The 20216-nt window shown below is 46.1% G+C and overlaps 2 protein-coding genes across 4 annotated transcripts in view; both read right to left on the reverse strand.

Moving 5' to 3' along the window:
• Positions 1 to 4131: 4131 nt before the first annotated feature.
• cavin4a (caveolae associated protein 4a) lies at positions 4132 to 13048 on the reverse strand. Of its 2 annotated transcripts, XM_029525125.1 has the most exons (3): positions 13028 to 13048; positions 9597 to 9956; positions 4132 to 5799 (listed from the first exon to the last, which is right to left on the reverse strand). In XM_029525125.1, exons 1-3 carry the CDS (start codon positions 13046 to 13048, stop codon positions 5230 to 5232), a joined length of 951 nt encoding a protein of 316 aa, XP_029380985.1. In that variant the 3' UTR covers positions 4132 to 5229. The 2 variants fall into 2 exon arrangements, with proteins under 2 accessions (XP_029380985.1, XP_029380984.1); XM_029525124.1 differs by lacking the exon at positions 13028 to 13048 and having other exon boundaries at positions 9597 to 10118.
• The window catches only part of tmeff1a (transmembrane protein with EGF-like and two follistatin-like domains 1a), a 41797-nt gene continuing 33499 nt past the window's right edge, over positions 11919 to 20216 (reverse strand). For both annotated transcript variants that reach the window (XM_029525123.1, XM_029525122.1), the window contains 6 exons: positions 19193 to 19289; positions 18685 to 18833; positions 15741 to 15800; positions 15114 to 15237; positions 14764 to 14925; positions 11919 to 14441 (listed from right to left, as the gene is read on the reverse strand). In XM_029525123.1, coding sequence (XP_029380983.1) covers positions 14357 to 14441; positions 14764 to 14925; positions 15114 to 15237; positions 15741 to 15800; positions 18685 to 18833; positions 19193 to 19289 — 677 coding nt within the window. In that variant the 3' untranslated portion in view covers positions 11919 to 14356. The remainder of the gene's footprint in view (positions 14442 to 14763; positions 14926 to 15113; positions 15238 to 15740; positions 15801 to 18684; positions 18834 to 19192; positions 19290 to 20216) is intronic.

Consider the following 20216-nt stretch of genomic DNA (forward strand, 5'->3'; position numbering starts at 1 on the left):
GCCTTGTTTAGATGGAGTTGTTGTCGGGTGGTAGTCTGATTGGGCCTTTATCTTTTTGTTACAGATAACTGGGAGGTGACTCCATTGATAAATCATAAATATATATTCAACCTCGATGCAGCAGTGCCCAGTGAAGCATGATATCCACAGCTCCTACTTTCAAACACACAGTGCATTTAAGTGAATGTGTGTATTTGTGTGTGTGTTCGTGAATAATTCATCTCTCAGCCCTCCCCTGTGGTGAAGCAGCCAGTGTTGTTTCATCTGCATGCTGCTCCCTGCCTGTCAAACACACACGTGCAGCTCTACATGTAGGTCTATATGTGGTTCCTGTTCTTTTAGAAAATACTTTGGGTCAATGATTGGTTGTGTTTCCAGGCTAGTAAGCTAACCACAGCAAGTGCTCCTATTTTAACCCCTCCTTTGTTCAAAAATCAAAGAAATGTAAACATACAAGTGAATAGATGTTTTACTAAATAAGGAAAAAGATCTTTTTATTCTGTTATACAGGATCTCACATCTTGGCTCACATCCTGATTTTGCAGTGAGTGATTTAATCGTCAGCCATCACACAGACGTCCTGCTGAACTCCAACACATGCTGCAGCAGCTGTTAGTGAAGCTCCCTCAGACCTGCACCAGTCTCATCAGGATCTGTTTTGGTTTCCGGTCTGGTCACCCTGGCCTCCTTTTCTTGGTTTGCCAAGCCTTCGACAGAGAGATAATTGGGAGGAGAGGCAGAGGTGGATCTGTGGCTTAACCTGAACGAGGCGGTAATGAGCAGCGGCTGCTGGGAGGCCAGCAGGATGCTTATCAGCCCACTGGGTATCATTCAAAGGCTGTTTATGCCCTTTTGCACAAAAATAACTGTTATCCGATGGGCATTATTTCTGAAAAGGACAATGGGTGACCATTTCCAGCATTAAATGACCCAGAGGAGGTTGGCATCATGTCAAGGTAACAGGAAGGAGCGATCTCAGCTCACACTGTACCTTCGAAAACCAAATAGAGAAAATATTGCTTCTTTTATTTATCACGTATATTTTTCAGCTTTAGGTTCACCTGTATAAAATTCAAACCACGTTGTCTCTTGATATTTGTGAGCTACCAGAGTCCTGCTGCCCACCCGTCTGCAGCTCTACGGATCGTTTTGGCCCTTTTCATTACGTTTCCCGTCTGGCTCAGTTTCACAGTTTGTAACATCAAACAAGCTCTGATAAAGCTGCTGCCCACGACCTGCCCAGCAGCACAGTTAGTGACGAGCTGGTGAGAAAATCCAGACGGCCGCTTTTAATGGTCTTAGAGCCAAAACAAAACACAACTGTGAAAAACTGACCTGAAAACACGAAGTATGAATATATGAAAGGCACGTTTAAAGAGACTGAGACCATAAACTCATCAGGAAAACGTTTACTGAGGAGGAGGGACATTTTCCCATAGACTTCATTCACAGAGCAGCACCCGGCGTACAAACTTGAATGATAAAATTTCCTTTTTTACTGAACGAGCTGTTTTCCTGTTTAGGTTTTTTAGGATCATGACTGAATACAACGCAGCTGAATGTTGAATATTGATGTTAGACGGCTTTTTCAGATCTTGATGTGATCTGATTTGGGGTTGCTTTTTGATGATGTGAATAAATGTGCTGTGAGAGCGGAGGAGCTGTCAGGTTTCTGATGGAAACATTTTTAAATGATTTTTAGAGGCAGGTTTGATGCTGCCCAGATGTGAGATGGGCTCACGGCTTCATTAGTATTCCACTTCCTCTGCCGGTGTGTCAGCGCTCATTTCCCTAACAGAAGGTGTCGGTGCTTTCAGGCGCTGGATTTGTCATTTTGCAAAGAAAACGGTCTCCTTTCTCACAGCTTGATGAGTCATTATGTTCGTGGAAAACCAACCGACAGGCGAAGCGATTAGCTCCCTCCCACTGAAAAGCTCCATTCACTCAGTCTGCACTGGCAACGTTTCCACATTCATAGTTTCTAAGTCTGGGGATCGAGTACACATTGATTCTTGTTGCTTCCTTTTTCAAGAAGCACATTGTGATGTTTTGTATTGAAGCCAAGAGCTGCCAAAGTTGTGTTGAGAAAGTTAAACGGAGTGTGTTCATTTTGATTTACTTTGTTAGAATAAACGAATAAACTTTAAAAAATAATTGTAATAGTGGTTAATGTTGGAGACGCCAAAGAAAAGGATAAACAACCCTCTCTAATAATTGTTTAGTATTATAATCTTTTTTTTTTTTAATTCAAAAGTTTTGAAATCAAAGAATTTGCTACATGACAGAAAATGTAAAAGTTTTTTTGGCATTTCATTGTGATTGTGTTGTTTTATCAGCCAATCATGAAAGAAAGAGTAACTGTTAAGTGTATTCTTGTTAAATGATATTCATGTCCATCACTACAGCGATTATACTGAAAACACGCAGAAGCACACGTTTTAGGATTGTTAAACAAAAAAAGATTCTGTATAATGTCAGTAACACGGACCGTTCAGACAGAACATTTCCATCTGCTGCTTCAGTGAACAAACAGAGCTGAGTGCGGTGTAAACGCAGTTCTCCTCCTGTTGGTGAAGAAGTCCTTCAGAGAGGTCAGGAGGTCATCTTCAGGACAGACACAACCAGGAGCTGACAGCGCTCCTTTCTCTGCACTTGAATCACTGGAGGCCATTTTCCATTCGACATGTTTCTTGTGCCCAGTTGTGCAGAAATGCACCACAAACAGAATCAAATCAGAACGATGTTTGAAACACGACTGTCGTGTGGCTCAGACTCAGATCTGCCTCCATCAGCGGAAATTAATTAATGCCATTTTACGCCACTCCTGTGTAGGTTTGATGGGCACAGTTGCCATGACAACCTGCTAACAGGGAAGCACAGGTCACTGGTATCTGAGGTGCAATGTGGTCCAACATGGATGGATGATGGACTGACGATGGATGGACGGTGGACGGACGGTGGACGATGGATGGACGATAGACGATGGACAGACGATGGACGATGGACGGACAGTGGACGGACGATGAACGGACAATGGACGGACGATGGACGGACGATGGACGATGGACGGACAGTGGATGGACGGTGGACGGATGATGGACGGTGAATAGATGATGGATGGACGATGGACAGACGATGGACGATGGACGGACGGTGGACGGACGGTGGACGGACGGTGGACGGTGAATAGATGATGGACGGACGATGGACAGACGATGGACGGACAGTGGACAGACGATGGACGGACGGTGGACGGTGGACGGTGGACGGACGGTGGACGGACCAAACAGCTCAGCCAACACTGGTCATCCAGATGATTCGTCTCCATCTTTCCGAGGACTCTGCTGCTGCTTTAATTTGACGGCCGTGCTGTTTGTTTTAGAGAGAATAAATTCACAGCTGACAAACTGCCGCTGGACCTCTGGCCACACGGAGACGAGCCCATCTTGGGTTCCCTCCACAATGATTGGCGTTTCATTTAGAGGCCGACGGCGGCGGAGAGGTGAATCCGCAGGGCTCTGCTGACTCAGTTGAGCGATCATGTTTTGCACAAACCGACATGGAGTTAGTGATTTAATCTGAGCTGCAGATGGATGAGGTCAGTGAGAGACAGAGACAGAGAGAGACGATCGGAGTCTCTGCTGCTGCTGCTAAACACAAATGTTACGGATAAAATCAGCGCCGGGCCGACCCGGGGGAAATGAAATCCTGAAAACGCTTCTGTAGATTAGAATATTCCTGCATGAACTGACAGTGTGACTGAAGACTGATTATTCTACGGACCAGTATTAAACATTAGCGTGTCGTGGGGGCCTGGGTCTCCTGGAGGGGACTCCTCCAAGGCCGTCCCTGGTGGGACAGGCCCCGGACACAGAGTTCCTCCTAAGCAGATCCTCAGCCCCTCCCAAACTATGAGATTCATTTTCAACTGGGAATCGTATTTTGTCCTAATTTTCCACAGAAATGAACGAGAGGGTTAGGGTTAGAAATGTTGAAGCTCTTCAGCAGATACGCATGTGTATAATAAGTGTATGTACAATAATGTTAACCTGCTTTTTATGTTGTAAACTAATAAAAATGATATTCCTCCACATTTCCACACTTTCTGAACACATGATGGCCTCGTCGAGGTTTCATGAAAACTTTATTTATACAAAAACAACATGATTAATATCTGGTGCTGCTCGTACAACACAGGAGCAAACAACAACACCGGTTCATCAATCAGTCAGCTGATTTTCACCTGAAAGTGAAACAAACCTGATTCAAACCAAATTCTATAAATCTACTGCACCAAATCCACTCAGCAGCATAAATACAGTCAGGAGCCGCAGAAGACAGCAGGATCTGACCATCAGTCACTCCACGACAGGAAACGAGAGAATAAATGAAACTTTGGACATCAAGCAGCAAAACTGGGGAAGAATATATTCGTACGCTAAAATGCAGTCGTGCACACAAACAGCTCAGACCACCTGAAATCCACAACACTTATTAGTTTGTCTGGTCTCCTCCTGCTGGCTCCAGAAAACCAAGATGGCAGACGGACAAATTAGAAACGATTTTTTTCAGTTTCATCTCACGAGAAGGAGCCTTGAAGAAACTATTCTTCACTGGATTCATCCGTTCCTTCAATTCTGCCGTGAAATCTTTGTCTTGTTTGCTCATTTGTAATCACTTTTGGTCTGGACTGGACTAACCTACGTCTGCTGGTTCTATCTGTTCTATGTTCTCTACAGCTTCGGCGTTCCTTCTCACAGCAGGTTCCTCAGAGACCAGCTGAGGCCTGAAGGACCGGTTTATGTACATCCAGGTCAAAGACCAAGACACAAACTCCACATCAACATTCCTCGTCTTTCTTCTTTTCCTTCCTGTGCAAACGAACTTTCTCTGGTTATTAATCACAACGCAACTAATTAACAATCTCACATCTTAAAAATTTGGACTCACAAGTTAAAGTTACTTTAAACCTCAGAAGCTAAATTCACAGATAAAGACATTCATCGTATCGGGTTTTATGAACGTTTGATGTCTTGAATTTGCAGATTAAATGAATAAACCCGGTTCATAGAAAAAAGAACTTCCTGTTCTGATACATTCAAACGAATTAAAATGTCTTTTGTTGTTGTCGACCAATCACAGATCTTCTCTCTAAATCTTGCACGAGCGTCCCGCCTGCTCATCATGTCAGCTCTGTCCCATGTCATCCATCCATTTCCTGTAATCATCTTATCCTATCCGGGTGGCGCCGGACTCCTCCACAGGCCCCTCCCTCTTGGCTTCCAGGCCGACCTCGGTGTAGGTGACGCCGTCTGAGGGCACGGGCGACTCCTCGGCGTGGAGCTCCGTGGTGGCCTCGGCGCCCTCCTGACCCTCGGCGACGGCTCTCTCCTTCTTCAGCTTGATGCGGAAGGCCTCTTTGCTCGGCGCTTTCTTGGCGATGTTCTCTTTCAGCCGCTCGCCGGACTGCTTCAGCCGCTCGCCGGCCTGGTGCATCTTCTCCCTCCGCTCCTGCGGCATCATCTTCTCGCCCAGGTGGTGGAACTTGGTGCCCAGACTGTCTTTGGTTTTGCTCATGTTCTCCTTGGAGAAGGCAGCCTTCAGGGTATCCCTGCTCTTCGCCACTGATTTCTTGAGGCGGGTGGCTCGTGACGGGTCACTCTCCTCTACGCTCAGATACTCTTCGTCAGAGGAGAGGTCGGCAGGGATGTCGTAGGAGTCGGGCTCAATCTCCAGCTCATCCAGGCCGAGCCCTTTAGGAGACTTGGTGACGGCCACTGATGGGATCTCCGTCTCACCCTGCAGAGGAGAGAACAGATCGTTAGAGACCGGAAAGAAGGAAACGCAAAGTAGCTACGAGAGAAAAGAGTTTGTCTGGGAACGCCGTTTCCTCCCGTTAAGATCCAAATCTACACCACAGCTGCTTTATGGGTTACAGGTTTTAGCACCTATCCGTCCACCCTAACCCTAACCCAACTAATTTGTTCAATGTAAAGAGTTAACGCCACAAACAAAACACTGACCTGATGTTCCTCCAGAGAGAGGCCTGAGAGAGGAGAGGGTTCCAACAGGAACTTTTAGTATAAAATACAGGCAGCTGTTTGACTGACAGCCAGCGTCCAGTTGGCTGACATGTCCGCGGTTCGTTTCACCGACTGGGACATTTCCCAGAATCACAAGTCGGAGGCTGATGAGATCTTTCCCACTCAACTGCTGCTAATTATGATCTAAAGGATATGACGTGAACATGGCGAAAGCATAGAGCTTCATTGATTCTGCATTGAGCTGCGGTCGCTGCCAAAATGAGTCTGAGCCAAAAGCTCCCTGCGTCGAGCTGCAGCTGCTGGCCCAAAGGTTAGCTCATCTGAAATATTACATCTTCATTACAACTTCAGCCAGCAGCTGCTGAATCTGCTGCAAATGCAACTAAACCCCGTCAGATTTCCGGCTCGGTTACACTTTTCAGACTGCATTCTGTTTTCTGATGGATTTTTTAATCTCAGCTTTTATTTGTCCTTTGCATCTGAGTTTGTGAAATCCCCTGGACTTAGAAAACTGATATCAGCGTCTCCTCATCCGTCTCTTCTGTGCATGAGCAATAAATGAATATTCTTCTGGTTCAGATGACGGCCGCTCGGCTAGAAAACATGATATTCCTCAGAGATTCTCGGTCAGGCCTGACCTGCAGCCTCCTGCCATCTTCATGAGATCAAGTTTTTCTATTTTTACAGAGAAGAAACTGAGACTCATTCAGACAGGAAGCTGCTGGCAGCAGCGACACCTGTAACTCTAGACAGGTGGCATTAGAATAATGGCCGTCTGGTTTTTGTGGGGGGGGGTGACGGTCCGTCCACCGCTACTCACGCTGAAATGTCTCGGCTGGATGTGATGAAATGTAGCTCATCCGTTCACACATTAGCTGAAGCATCTGGCTGAGGCTGCGTTAATTAATGGAACCGACTGCTTATCATATTTTAAGTTAGCTTTTAAACAGCAGGTTTTTTTTAAGGAAGGCTTTAAAATAGTAACTTTAAATAGGTTTTATGTTTATATGCACGCTTTATCTCATCATTAAAAAAAAAAAAAAAACAGAACAGAATGCAAACAGAAACATCCCCCCCCCCGCCAAAGGCGCCCTACAGGTGACTTTGGATGTGAAAGGCAATTAATCCAAATTAGGCGGCGGCCACATGCGATGATCACAGTCATTAATCAGGTGGAGTCATCAGAGCGCGTCCAGACACCCTGAATGACACAATAATTACACCAGCAGGGAATGTAGGTCACTGTGTGTAGTAATAACCTGGTTCTGCCCTGAACCATCATCATCACTTAGATTTTACTTTACTTCACACACATCATGATGTACAGTTCATCTAAAAAATGAACATCATGTGTCAGACGGAGACCGTGAACTCATCAGGAAACGTTTTCCCATAGACTTCAGTACAGTCAGACTCCTCACTTTACAGACCTGAGGTCCCTTTTTTAGTGGAGCTAAAGGAAGCTGATGAAGTTTTAAGGTGGACTGTTCGGCGTCTGAATCGTCTGCAGACAGAAGAGCTCGACATCGCTCGGCCTCTCGTGGCCGCACAGCAGAAAGATTGAGCTCTGATGTCTGGCGGCGGCAGCGGGGCGGCCCTGGGTGTGAACCAGCAGCCGTTCATCTTCCTCTGATTACTGCCGCCGTCGACCACAGCTGAAGCTCTTTGTGAGGAGGCGGACGGCCTCAGAATAACCGACAGCGCGTCAGTCAGGAAACTGAACACGGCCACCAGCACGAATGAACGAGTCAGGCAGACAGGAAGTGTTTAGCCTGGAAGCAGAGGGAAACCGTTAGCCGTCTGACATATGATGAGAGCAGGAAACAGTCACAGGACCTCCTGCAGGCGGCGCTGCAGAGCTGTCGGATTAAAGAGGCAGAGCATTTCCACCGTTTGGTAAATTTATGTTAAGTAGCTAACGTACATTTGGTGACCCCCCCCAGCTCTGATAAGCTGCCATGTCAGACCCTGATTCTGGTTGACAGCAGTTTTTAGTGCGTCCCAGAATAAGCCTCTCTGTCACGGATCCTCAGCAGCTGTTAGCGGCACGTAGCGCTCCGGTTACTATTCTGAAGTCTGGACCTTAAGGAGGCCCCCCCTCCAGTCTGGGTTCGGGTCAGAGTCCCATCATGGCCTGATGTGTTTCAGAAAACTGAATGAAAATGTCTTTTAAATGTCCAAATCAGGGAGGTTTGGAACACACAGCATCCAGTGTTGGTCTTGGAGACATTTAGAAACCATAAAATCAGACGATTTGAGCCATTTAGAAGGGCGTAATTAAGATATTTAATGTGGCGTTAAAGGGTAATTACATTATCAGGCTCTGGATTCTTTTCATCACTGAAGAGCAAAGCGTCCTGAAAAGTGTGATTAAAAAAAAGGTGTGTAGTGTTATCGCAGACAATGATTTAAAAGAGCGTGTTTGGTGTGTTTTAAGTGGAAATGAATAATTAATCAGCGACCGTTTTTAAATGTTGATGAGTACAATAAATAAATCATGACAGCGTCACCACAAAGTGAATTCATTGTACAATTACAGATATTTGGCAGCGTCAGCTGGGCGTCCCATTATATTTGTACTTTTGGTCCTTCAATAATCCCTCATGAACATTTAATCCTAATTTAAGAATGTTTATGTCGCTCAGTTCAGAGGAATTACTTCTCTGAATGTTCATTTGTTCCTTCAAACTAATAAATTCTTAACTCAAATGATTTTCTTCACCAACAACTTCATCTTTTGGAAATGAAAAACAAATTTTCGACCCGATCTCGATTTTTTAACTTTAAGAAAACAATAAAAGGTCGGTGTCAAACTGAAGGTTCAGATTCAGTCCAGCTCCATTTCTGATAAAGTTCAGTTGGTCGAACTACAACAAACGAACTGCTGTGTCGGATTTCAGCAGTAATTTCAGACACTAATGTTTGAAAACATCTTCAGTTCTCCGTCTTAACGTGACGAAGCGGGAGCTTTTGTAAATGCAAATGTTGCCGACTTCCCCGCTCTTCATTTCTAAAAGCAATTAAACGGCAGCGTCTGGGTTCATGCGTCTCATCTGACCTGATTAAAGGCGTTCAGATCAAAGTGTGCTGCTTTCCTGCAAACTGTCGATGGTCCTTCGTTTCCTCACATCTCTCACTGCAGCTACCAGTTTATTTTACACCAGAGTCCACAGAAACTGGACCTCCAGTGACACAAATCGCAGGTTTAGTTTCGATCATTCGGTTAAACGCTGAAAAATCATGATTATTATTATTATTATAGTCTCTGTGTTCCATGTTTTTGTAGTTTCTCTAAACCACGCCCACCATCGAAGGAGCCAATAAGCACCCAAAGCATTCCAATCAGTCCCTCTCCTGACGTTAACCCCGCCTCTCTGCACAGATTGCTGAAGCTGAAGGTCAGCAGAAACACCGTTTTCAGCTGAGGTGTCTGTGTGGACGTTCATCCTTCTTTGTATCTCTCAAACACCACGTTGTGTTAATCTGTCCCTTGAAGCCCAAACAGATTTCAAACGACTGAAACATTTTCATCCACCAGCTGCATCCTCTCACCTGATAGATGACGACCCGGAACTTGTTGCGGGTGAGCAGCTCGTCCTGGGTGGATTCAACCTTCTTGACTCGTACGTTTTGCTTCTCCACACGCGCCCGGACCTCCTTGACGTTGGCGCTGACCTTGCGGGTCTTCTGCAGCAGCTTTTCCACCGTGCCGCTGGTGTCGGTGTGGTCTTTGGCCAGCTTCAGGACGTCGCCCTGGATGGTCTTGATGTTGTTCTCCAGCTCCAGCTGCCGCTCCTCCATACGGTGCTGGCAGGACTGGACGTTGTCGATGATGCCGGCCACTCGCTCCAGTAGAGACAGGATAGTCAGGGCGCTGATGGGGTTTCCGGCCTCGTCCTCCACCCCGACGATCTCCAGATTCTCCTGGACGCCCGCTGTGCGATACTTGTGTTGATCCATTGCTCAGAATCAGTTTAATTTCAGGTTTGGTTCAGGTTGAGGGGTTACCAGCAGGGAGACTGGAAGGTGACAACACCCAACTGCTGTGAGCCACCTCAGGTCTGGGGACAGGAGAGAGGAGAAACTCCTCCTACCCCTTTTAAAAAAGGCCTCAGGCTGCAGAGGGAACGGCAGCACTCACACGAACCCCCCCAGCTAAAAATAAGGACTCTTTGTAAGGTGACACTCTGACATTTTGGGAAGACGCAGAGCGGCAGAGGATGGAAATCCCCACCCAGAGCTGCGTTAAACTCACGTAGATTGATTCATAATTTTCTGTTCTTGGCTCGTCTGTTGGTGCGAGCAGCTGTGAAACATGCAGATCAGCGACAGATGCAGCGACGCCTCAATCATCTGCTGTGATTACAGAAGGCTGGAATGTTTCGGGGGATTAAACGCTGCTGTGCTGCCCTTTTCTCTGTCCGGGGGGAGCAGAGTCCAAACATTGACTGGGCCTGAGATCCGACGCTCTTTATAGAGCAGGCTCACACATAGCTCATGTTTGGAGGAGAACTTGTTGGTTTTTGTTTCAGTTTGCGGGGGGGGGTCACTCCTGATGGTTTCATAACTGGGGGGTTGAAACATTCCTCTATAAAATGAATTACATTTCCAGAATTCTGTTCACTCAGGACTGAATGCCAGAACAGAGTTCAGTCGCCTCGTCTGTGTTTCAGGAGCTAAAGGAGAAGGACCTTTAATGACCTTTTACTTCCATCCAGGTCGTTTGTTGAATAAACTTTCACTTCATGCTAATGTTGCAAAATTCAGGTGAGCTAACAAATGTTAGCTGGTCTTTAACTTCAGCTGAGCTAAAGGATGTCCATTAATGTTTTTATTTCCAGCTGTTGGTTTTTAGCTTCAGTGTTCAGTTGACTTTGGCCTTGTAATGTTCGCTGGCTCATCTGTTCAAGTCTTCGCTCGACGAAACGTAAATATAAAATGTTGTCTGCAGTTTTTTCTTATAGGAGATTCAATTATTTTTTCTTTCGTGTTTGTTCTGTAGCCGCAGTTAAATAGAGTTTGCTGTTACTGTCTTTAGGGCCGCTTTAATAAGTGATGTCATTTTTTTACAGTGTGGTTTGGAGTCGACTGAAGCCAGCAGCTGCTTTGCCCCCCCCCCCTTCAATGTAACTCTATATTTAGTCAGGGCGGCGTGCCTGAGGCCCCGCCCCCTGCAGAAATGTACGACAAACATTGGCTCGTGTTCAGATGGGGCTGGACAGAGCATCAGTGAATGAGTTGGCCCCTCCTCCCTGACAGGTGGGCGGGGCCAATGATGAAGACATGGCCAACTCAACTGCTTGTAGTCAGGAGTCAGACTGTACTGAAGTCTATGGGAAAATGTCCTTCCGTCTTCCTGATCACTTTATGGTCTCAGTCTTCAACACAACATGATGTTCATTTTTTAAATGATGCTCCATTTAGAGGGAGGGGAGGGCGACTGTGTGACTGACAGATCTGACCGTCCTGTTGCGTCTGTAGTAAACCTGACACAAACACACTGTTGTTAAACTATCAGCGTTACATTTCCAGTTCTGAAGAGAAAGATCATCAGAACATGACGGTGCCGTGTCAGGCTTGTATTTAGTATGGAATTAGGACACAGCGTCTCAGTGGAGAAAAAACACAACAACAGTCTTTTGTCTGGTTGGACTGAAGAGTCTCCTGTGACCGATCGAACGGGTCACCTCAATCATTTGTTTCTCCAGTGAAGAGTCTGCGAGCGGCACATCATTCATCCATCACAGGAAGCGAGGCGACGTTGTAAAACGAGAGCAGCAGAGCGCAACACTAAAGAAAAAGCGCCCTCGATGGACAGACACAAGAAAAGACACACTATGAATCAAATGACACATCCGCACCACCAAGTACATTAAAAAAAACATTTCCTTGTTTTTATTTTGGCAGAGACCAAAAATAGCCCCTCAAAGTCTACATGCAGAATATTAACATGTCAAACACTTTCTAGTCACATTTAGAGAAGTTATAGCTGTGATGGTGGACGACAAGTAGAAACACGTTGTTCAGTGGAGGGGGGTTAGGGTTAGGGTTTGACCTACGACCTTTAGACGTTACAGGAAAAACTCCTGCGACAGAACGTAAAAACCACAAACACACAGAGACTAAACTCCCTGAACTCACACGGTGAACCTCAGAGCTTCAGTTCATCGGTGAGCAGCGTTCATGGAACCAGGACCTTCCACCTGGGGGGGTCAAAGTTTGGATTTCACCCCAAACTGTCAGCCTCTTTGTCTCTTCTTGCTGTTTCGTTGGAGTTTCTCAGTGATGAAAACGTTTTTCTAACTGTTGCCTCTCATCAAAGAGATTCGGGGCTCTAGTTTCTATGGTCCTGTGATGAAATGGCAGCTCGTCAGTTAGTGGAGAAGGTCTCGGTTCAGAACTTACTGCTCACCTCTGCTCACGCTCACAACAAGAAGCACAACATTTAAACAGTCGGAGTGTTCACGTCATCGGAACGAATCGACGCCTGGTAAAGATTTGGCATCAGCGGTCTGAGCTCAGATCGAACAGGAAAACGCTGCTGGAAAGTACTGTGACAGTTTGACTTTGTTCCAGTTCCTCTGAGCTGGCCGACTCTGAATGCTACGAGAGCAACAAACGAAGGAGCCATTTAAATGAAAATGACACAGACGCTGGATTGTTTTTCGGCTCGTTGGACAACGTTCAGTTTGTTTAAGCATAAAGTCAAAGATCACAGCTGATGGCTGAGGTGCTAACGCCACCCAACACAAGTCAGCTGTTCCTGAATAACACGTGAAGGACACGAGGGACGGAAACACAGAAATGACATTTTCATTCATCAGACGTTCAAATTCCAAATTCCAAACATGTGACCCGATATGTTTCTTGGGTCATGTGAATAAAAGTCCAACTCTGCTGTTTAGTGTCAAACTGTTCAGGTGTTGTCAACATTAACTCATCTGCAAACACTGATTTAATTGTGTTTTACAGTTTTGTTGGACGTTGTCTCCTCGTAGTTTCATCAGTTTGTTTAATGATCAGCTGATCATGGCACGTTTCACTATGATGTCATCACTCGTGGTGCATTTGATGACCTCTCATATAATCTGATGGTGAACCTGGTGCTGGTCCGATCCTGGTTCTGTTTTGTCCAGTGATTTTAACGAGCCGTCATGCCTGCTGTCTCTACATTCGGCATTGGGCTGATATCTCTGCCTTCCTAAGGTCACGACCATGAGGGACTTGAACTGTATCTGAACTGATGACGCGGTTTTGTCCTCCAGGATTATTTAGGTTTTGTTCTGAGGGACTCTGTGCTTTTAATGTCTCACTGAGGAGCAAATGGAAAACTGAGATAAACAAAAGGAGAAAAACAAACCAGATATTTCTCAAACATTCATAGAAAAGTCTCCAGCGACTGAGACTTCCTCCAGCTAAACGTAAAGCACGAAGCAGCCGCCATCTTTCCTCTACAATCCAGATCACGGAAACATTCCTGCCTGTGAGCATCACAATCAACAACTCAACGGCTCAGCGTCCTCTCCCTTCTTCTGTCCAGCTTTGGGATTCCCGCCGCCGTCGGAACGCAGCGTCTTGGAGCTGGAGGAGACGTTTTTTTTGTTTGTTTTTTAAAGATTAAAACTACACCACGGTACACTGTTTTCACAAGTCATGCTAATATACAAGGACGAGATTTTAAAAAGCAATGTGTGAAATAAAATTACCTAAAAACAAAACAATTGGAAGAAATTATTAGCTTGTTTCAGAACAATGAAGTCTTTACACAGAATCTGTAAACAAATCTACATCACTGGCCCCTCCTGGCCTCCTACGAACTGGACAGAACATTAAAAACAAACTGCATTTGGTGATCAGCTGCACATTATTAGCAAAAGGTGAAACAGAGAGGGGCGTAAAAAGAACCATTTTCAATAAATAGCACATTCCAGAGGGGCAGACGTTACTCTGTTAGCCAGGTCACCAAAGGTACCATATTTATAAAGCATCCAAAAAAACAAAAGAAAAAGGCAGAAACGCTAACGTTCAGACATCACACATGGTAACGATGTGACGGCAGGTTCTGTCCATTCAGCTTCAAAAGCAAACAAAGAACCAACAAAGAAAGGAACATTAAAAGCAAAAGAGAGACAAAATAAGGCCCTTTGAATAAATATTCTCATTCTTCCGTTATGGTTTTTCAGGAGACCCCCCAAAAAAGAAAAATAAAATAAAATAATATAATAATAATTATATCACACATCTACTGTTAAAAAATGGCATTCCCATGCCGTAAGAAAAAACTTATCAAAAATAACCAGCGGCACATGCGGCTATACCATCCTGGAGTTAGTGTCCGAGGAAAAGTGTCCAAGGTTTTGTTTTTGCCGACGACCCCTGTTGTTTTTTGGACATTTCCTACAGAGAGACGGAGAGAATATTTAATTCAAATGATTTTATGACTTTGGGGGACGTTTACATAAAAAAGACTTTCCTGGGAACATAACTTTTGGTGTTAATGCATTTTAAAACTGAAATTTTCGGGTTCTTACATTAAGATACATAAAAACTGAATGTGAGAAGCCAACTACAACTCCCATGATGCATCTTGTTCAATCACTGCAGCTCAAACTGGAAAAAATGCAGTCTGCAATTTTAATGGATTTGATCTGTGGGTTAATTTATGATGGAGATTCAGTAACTATGGCAACAACAGCTGGTGTCCCTGAACAGCTTTTACCTTGTGATGCACATCACCACAGCGACAATGATGGCGATTTGCACGGCACCGATGATGGCGGCGATGAGGACGTAGTGCAGCTTCTGTCCACTGGGAACCACGTAGAGGATGTTAAAGTCCTGCGGCTCGTCGCAGTGCGTACCTTTATAGCCGGCGTCACATCTGGGACAAACAGGAAGAGGGACAGTGGACACCTGCATCAGATTCACAAGAGGCCAGCAAACGCACCACAACATCCACAGAGTCCGAAGGTGGACTTAAATCATTAAAACTATAAATATGTGTTTTTCTGGATATCAACCCTTCAAAATAAAAGCCAGCAGCCATTACACACAGGATCAGTGACAGACCTGCAGGTGGCCATGTTGTACTTGATCTCACATTTCCCGTGGACACAGGAGCTGGCGTAGCTTTCGGCGCAGGGGATCGGCATCCCGGCGTAGAAACCGTCGCCGTGGTCCAGACCTGTGGTTTCTGAAAACAGGAAGAGATCGGGACTTCAGTTTGAGACATTATGAAGACGGTTCCAGTCCTCACCATTGAAGCTCCTCAGCTGAATAACATTTAAATGAGGCTAAAGGAAGGAACCACTCTCTTAATAATCATAAATAAAACTGGAGCGTTCTGCTCATTCAGGGAATCTTCACAGAAATACAAACGTCACGTGAACATAAAGAAGCTCTGAGGATCAAACTCGGTGGCTCAAAGTTCACGGATCTGTGAGCTTCAAATGTTTAATCAAGCCTCTTAAAACATCAGAAATATGCGATACTGCAGAACAATTTAAAATGACGACATCGTGCTGAGAAATCCAAAGAGGCTCACAGGAAGTTTCACCATCGGACGCAGTAAAAGTCTGAGTGATTTCTGCCTTCGGGACCATCTGGAGTCACTTTATTGATCCTCTGACTTTGTGAAGACTTCCTGACTCAAGCTGCTCAGGCTGACAGAGAAGTCCACCAGAATAAAAGCCTTACCTAGGACGTTTATTTTGAAGGGGCTGCTGTCGTCCTTCTTCCCCAGCTTCTCTTTGTCGGCTGTGGAGGAAGCAGACGGACAGTCAGTTAGAGACACTCATCCATTTTTAATGCTCCATCTTTCTTCTGTAAATACTGCCCCCCCTCCAATGTGGCCAAAAGTTAAAGGGCACGCACGGCCGGTTAAAGTTCAGCTGACACAGATTAACGCTGTCATCCTGAAGGTCAGCAGGTCACCGTGACCTCAATGTCAGGTTCTGTTGCTAGGCGACATTGTTGGGATCAGATCAGTCCACGTCAGGAGGTCATGGATATGAAACAGGAGAGCTGCGACGTTTCTTTTATCCTGAATCGGCCAAGACGTGACCCGTTACTACGGTAACCGTGGCGACCCACTGGATATGTCTCATCATCAGATCCGATATTTACTCCTACGGGATCATCTCCATCGAATAAAAACTATCCCGTAAAACCCACAAATTCAGCATTTCATAAATTGTGAGGGATGTAAAAAGAAATTTTGCCCTTAAAAATAATTCTGTTTTACAAAACCAGTCAGTTAATTGACTGCCGGTTCCTATTTACTTTATCTAAACATTTATTGTATTCATATTCAAAACATCTTTCACCAACTTATGCCTTTTTCTTTATATTTTTAATTGGTCAATCCTTCATCATGGAAACAGCGAGTTTAATCAGTTTGATCCGTGTTCGTTCGGTCTTTGGCCCGACGCCTGTTGGGCCCAGCAGATCAGGGGTGAGGGCAGGTGCTCCTCACCTCAGGGTGCCAGTCGGCCTCCTCTCCCCGAGCCAGACACCTTACAGTTACCACTGACAACACAATCCATAAATCCTGCCGGGTCAGCGTCTGCCAGCACCCAGAGAGGGAGGCAGCACGGCCAGTCAGTCACCACATCGAGATTCAAGGTGAGTCCATCGACATAAATCAGATCTGTGAAGACGCTCTGAGGATGTACAGAGACGGAGGAGCTCCGGGTGTTGGCACGGACTCTGGAAACATCAGACGGCAAACTGTGACTGCAAATGAGGTTTGAATCCAACAGCTGACCACAGCCGGCCCTCGTCTTCAGCCACGGCGCGACTCTCTGGGTCAGACATGTAGAGTGAAAGAGCTCTGTCCAGGATGTAGTCCGGGTCCAGAATCTTCTGTCCCACCTTTAAACCAATTCAGAAGTTATTCCTGGTTTGGCCTCTCTCTATCTGGACTAAAAGGTCCACGAACTAAACCTGAACCTTCCATCCGCCCCGTCTCTGGTTTCTGACTGAAGGTTAATGTGTTATGGAATCAGAGCTCGGCTTCGCTTGGTTTGTGGGTTAATTGAGAACGTTGATGATTAGACACATTAATTTGTCGGACATGGTTTCAATAATGAGGCTGATTTATGGCAGAGATGACACGGTCACAGTCAGCAGCGTTCACAACATCAATCCTGCATTTCACTACATCAGCAAGTTCATTTGGAGTAATGACCTCAGTCTGCAGGAGAGAGGAAATACTGAAGTAAAGGAGGAAAGGAAAGGTGATGGAAGCAAAGAAATGGACGGCAGTTGAATCAGATTTGAATCAGCTGAAGAGTCCAGAGAAGAAGGAAGGAATAATTATCTGAAGCACGTTGCTGAGGCAGAAACAGACTGATGATTGGCACATAAACGTCCTCCTTCCTTCCTTCATCAGAATCACCGGGAGTCTCTGAGCGTCTGCAAAGTGCTTTTCATTTACTGGGGCAGTTTCTTTCATGATTCACAGAGGTTAAGGCGGTCATTTTCTGAAACCAGCCGTCTGGATGGAGGGATTTTCCAATTTGAATTCAATAAAACGCTGATAGAGGCATCAGCAGGTAGATTTAGCTGCACCAGGTCTGCTCTCCTCTGAACTCCAGCTGGGGGCAGAGGTCGGCGCTGAGAGGGGCCGAAGCTAAATCCACACAAATCAAACTGTCTACAGTTATAAACACTTTAAATTCAGGACAACAACTTCACTGAGCTGTGCTGCAAACGGCAGTCTCCAACGAAAACACTACAACTGTGAAGATACAAAAATGGCCTGAAGGGCCCGACGTCCCTTGAGGGCCCAGGACGTTTCGTTGCCAAGCTTCAGAGAAGCGACCGTGGAGCTAGCCTTAGCAGTTAGCAGAGTGTGTCACTGTAACACACAGCTCTCCTCTTCTTATCTTCTCTCTCCGCAGGAGAGGGATGACAACCCCCCCACCGAAATCCTCCCTTCATTAAAAATCCAGAGCCAGAGCTTCAGACCATGAAGCCTCACATGGTGTTCTAAATCCTCCACGTCCGCCCGGTTTGCTCATGCATGTCAGCGAACAGCGTGATGAGAGAGAGAGCTGAAGCACCGAGAGCACAAACACACCAACGTGATGGAAGTAGGTCAGGAACAAAAGCTTTGAGGAGACCTCTGGTGATATTTAGTATTTTTCCTCCTGTCAGTAAATCCAGAGTCCAGAGTCGTGCTTCCTCTGGTCCTCCGGGCCACTCAGCTGCAGACATCAGTGAGTCACACTGCTCCTTCATGTGTTCGGTGTGGCAACTCTAATCTCTGGTGGTCCATCTCACATCTCTTAAAAGATCAGTTAGTAAGCTCTCTGAGCCAGATCCCTCAGAGACCTTCTGAGGTCCAGTGCAGACTTTGTAAAGTTTAATAATAAACACAAATCCTCATTAAAGGCGGACGTTAAACAACTGAAGCTAATACAGACCGGCCTGGGTGAGATCTGTCAGTCACACAGTAGCCCCGCCCCCTAACCCCTCCCCTTTCCCTCTCAATGAACGTTAGGGTTAGACTGAGACCAGAAACCCATCAGGGAGGAGGAGGGACATTTTCCCATAGACTTCAACACAGCCTGAGTCGCCCCCTCTACGGACCCAGAGTCGAATCCCCGCCCCCTCTCTGTGATGTCACACGTCTTACCAGGGCACCTGCCCAGGTGCTTGACGTCGATCTGCTCCTGCTTCATGCACGACGCCTCTCGGACCAGACAGGGGTTGTTGTAGGAGTTCCCGTCCGTGGCGCACACCGGGTTTTCGTTGTGGCCGCTGCAGTCGATGTTACAGATACACCTGAGGGGAGGAGCCAAGTGTCACACGTCAGTCACACCAGCACATCACAGTTTCATCACATTTCTGAATGAAGACACAGCTCATTAATGTTCCAGTCTGCAGGTAAAAAGAACTTCTGGTTAGCACCTCAGAGGACCTTTTCACAGACGTGCTTCATACTGCATGTTCTGAGAAGGTAATTATCATCCCGTTAAAGTTTTACAGCGGCCTGAGCTGACCGCATTTTAAATGAATGACACTCGAAGGTGAGACTTGACATGAGCACTGATGTCACATGATGCAGTTGTCTGTTTTCAATCACAGAGTTAAATATGGCTACAACGTGAGAAAGAGCTGAGTCCAGCTGCTGACACACTCACCACACGTCCTCCGAGTCCTCGTCACACTCGGCTCCATATTTACACGTGCTGCACTTGGTGAACTTCTTCCCGCCGTCAGACCCCGAACCTTCATCGTCTGTGGGGAGAGGAGAGGAGCGCTCACAGGAAGGAAACAACTACATTCCATTCCCTTGATGATGTCACCAAGAAGTATGACATCACACAGAGTGAGATTCCCCCGAGGTGAAAGAGTCATTGATGACATCATCAAAGCCATCCATCCTGCTTTGAGGAGTCAGAATTTTGTTTGTGATAACATGATGTCATCAGTGATGTCACAGTGCGCTCTCAGAGTTTGTAAATAGGCCCCGTGTTGCTCCCATCAGGCCAGTTCATTGTGACAATGCCACGCCGACGCAGACAGGCCTCTCGCCCCATCCGAAGACGACGACGGGTCAAGAGATCCTCCGCCGTCCGCAGACGCAGGAGAGTCGTCCGTCGCCGACGCTGATTGTCAGCAATAAACATTTAGTTCAGCATTTACAACAGCATTCTGTTTATTTATTTATTTACTGTCTGAAAACAAAAAGGAAGTCTTTATCGCAGTCGTCATTCAGCTGTGAGGCCTCACATGTTGGCTCCGGTTCAGGTATCGTCCCCCTGCTCCCCCATCTGAGCCGGGGACTCTGGGCTGTTCTGCTCCAGCAGCTGTGGGACTTTGTGTATTCATATTTTCCATCCTTGAGCAACATAATCAATTATTTTTGCACGTCTTTCCAGAACAGCGACAACACTTTGTCTCCAAAACAACCTCCAAGCTCACATCAGTGTGCGCTCCGGTGAGCGCCGCCGCACCGCCAACACTGATGACACCATTTCATTTCCACCATCAGCGGCACGACACGGCTCACGCACTTTTCTATCAGACACAGCTGAGAGTGCCAGCAGACTCCTGGAGCTTATCGGCCAAATGGAAACAGAGCCACACATTATAAGCTTATGATATTATTATTATTATTATCATTACAGGGGATGGGTTTAATGCCACTCGCATGACGGCGTC

The sequence above is a fragment of the Echeneis naucrates genome, chromosome 17 (assembly GCF_900963305.1).
Source record: "Echeneis naucrates chromosome 17, fEcheNa1.1, whole genome shotgun sequence".
In the NCBI taxonomy this organism is placed as follows: domain Eukaryota; kingdom Metazoa; phylum Chordata; class Actinopteri; order Carangiformes; family Echeneidae; genus Echeneis; species Echeneis naucrates.

Excerpts from the sequence above, each read along its gene's own strand:
- cavin4a (XM_029525124.1), bottom strand. The coding sequence starts at position 10,004 with ATGGATCAACACAAGTATCGCACAGCGGGCGTCCAGGAGAATCTGGAG. Across the intron at positions 5,800-9,596 it reads TCCGGGTCGTCATCTATCAG|GGTGAGACGGAGATCCCATC; the intron begins GTGAGAGGATGC and ends TCTCCTCTGCAG.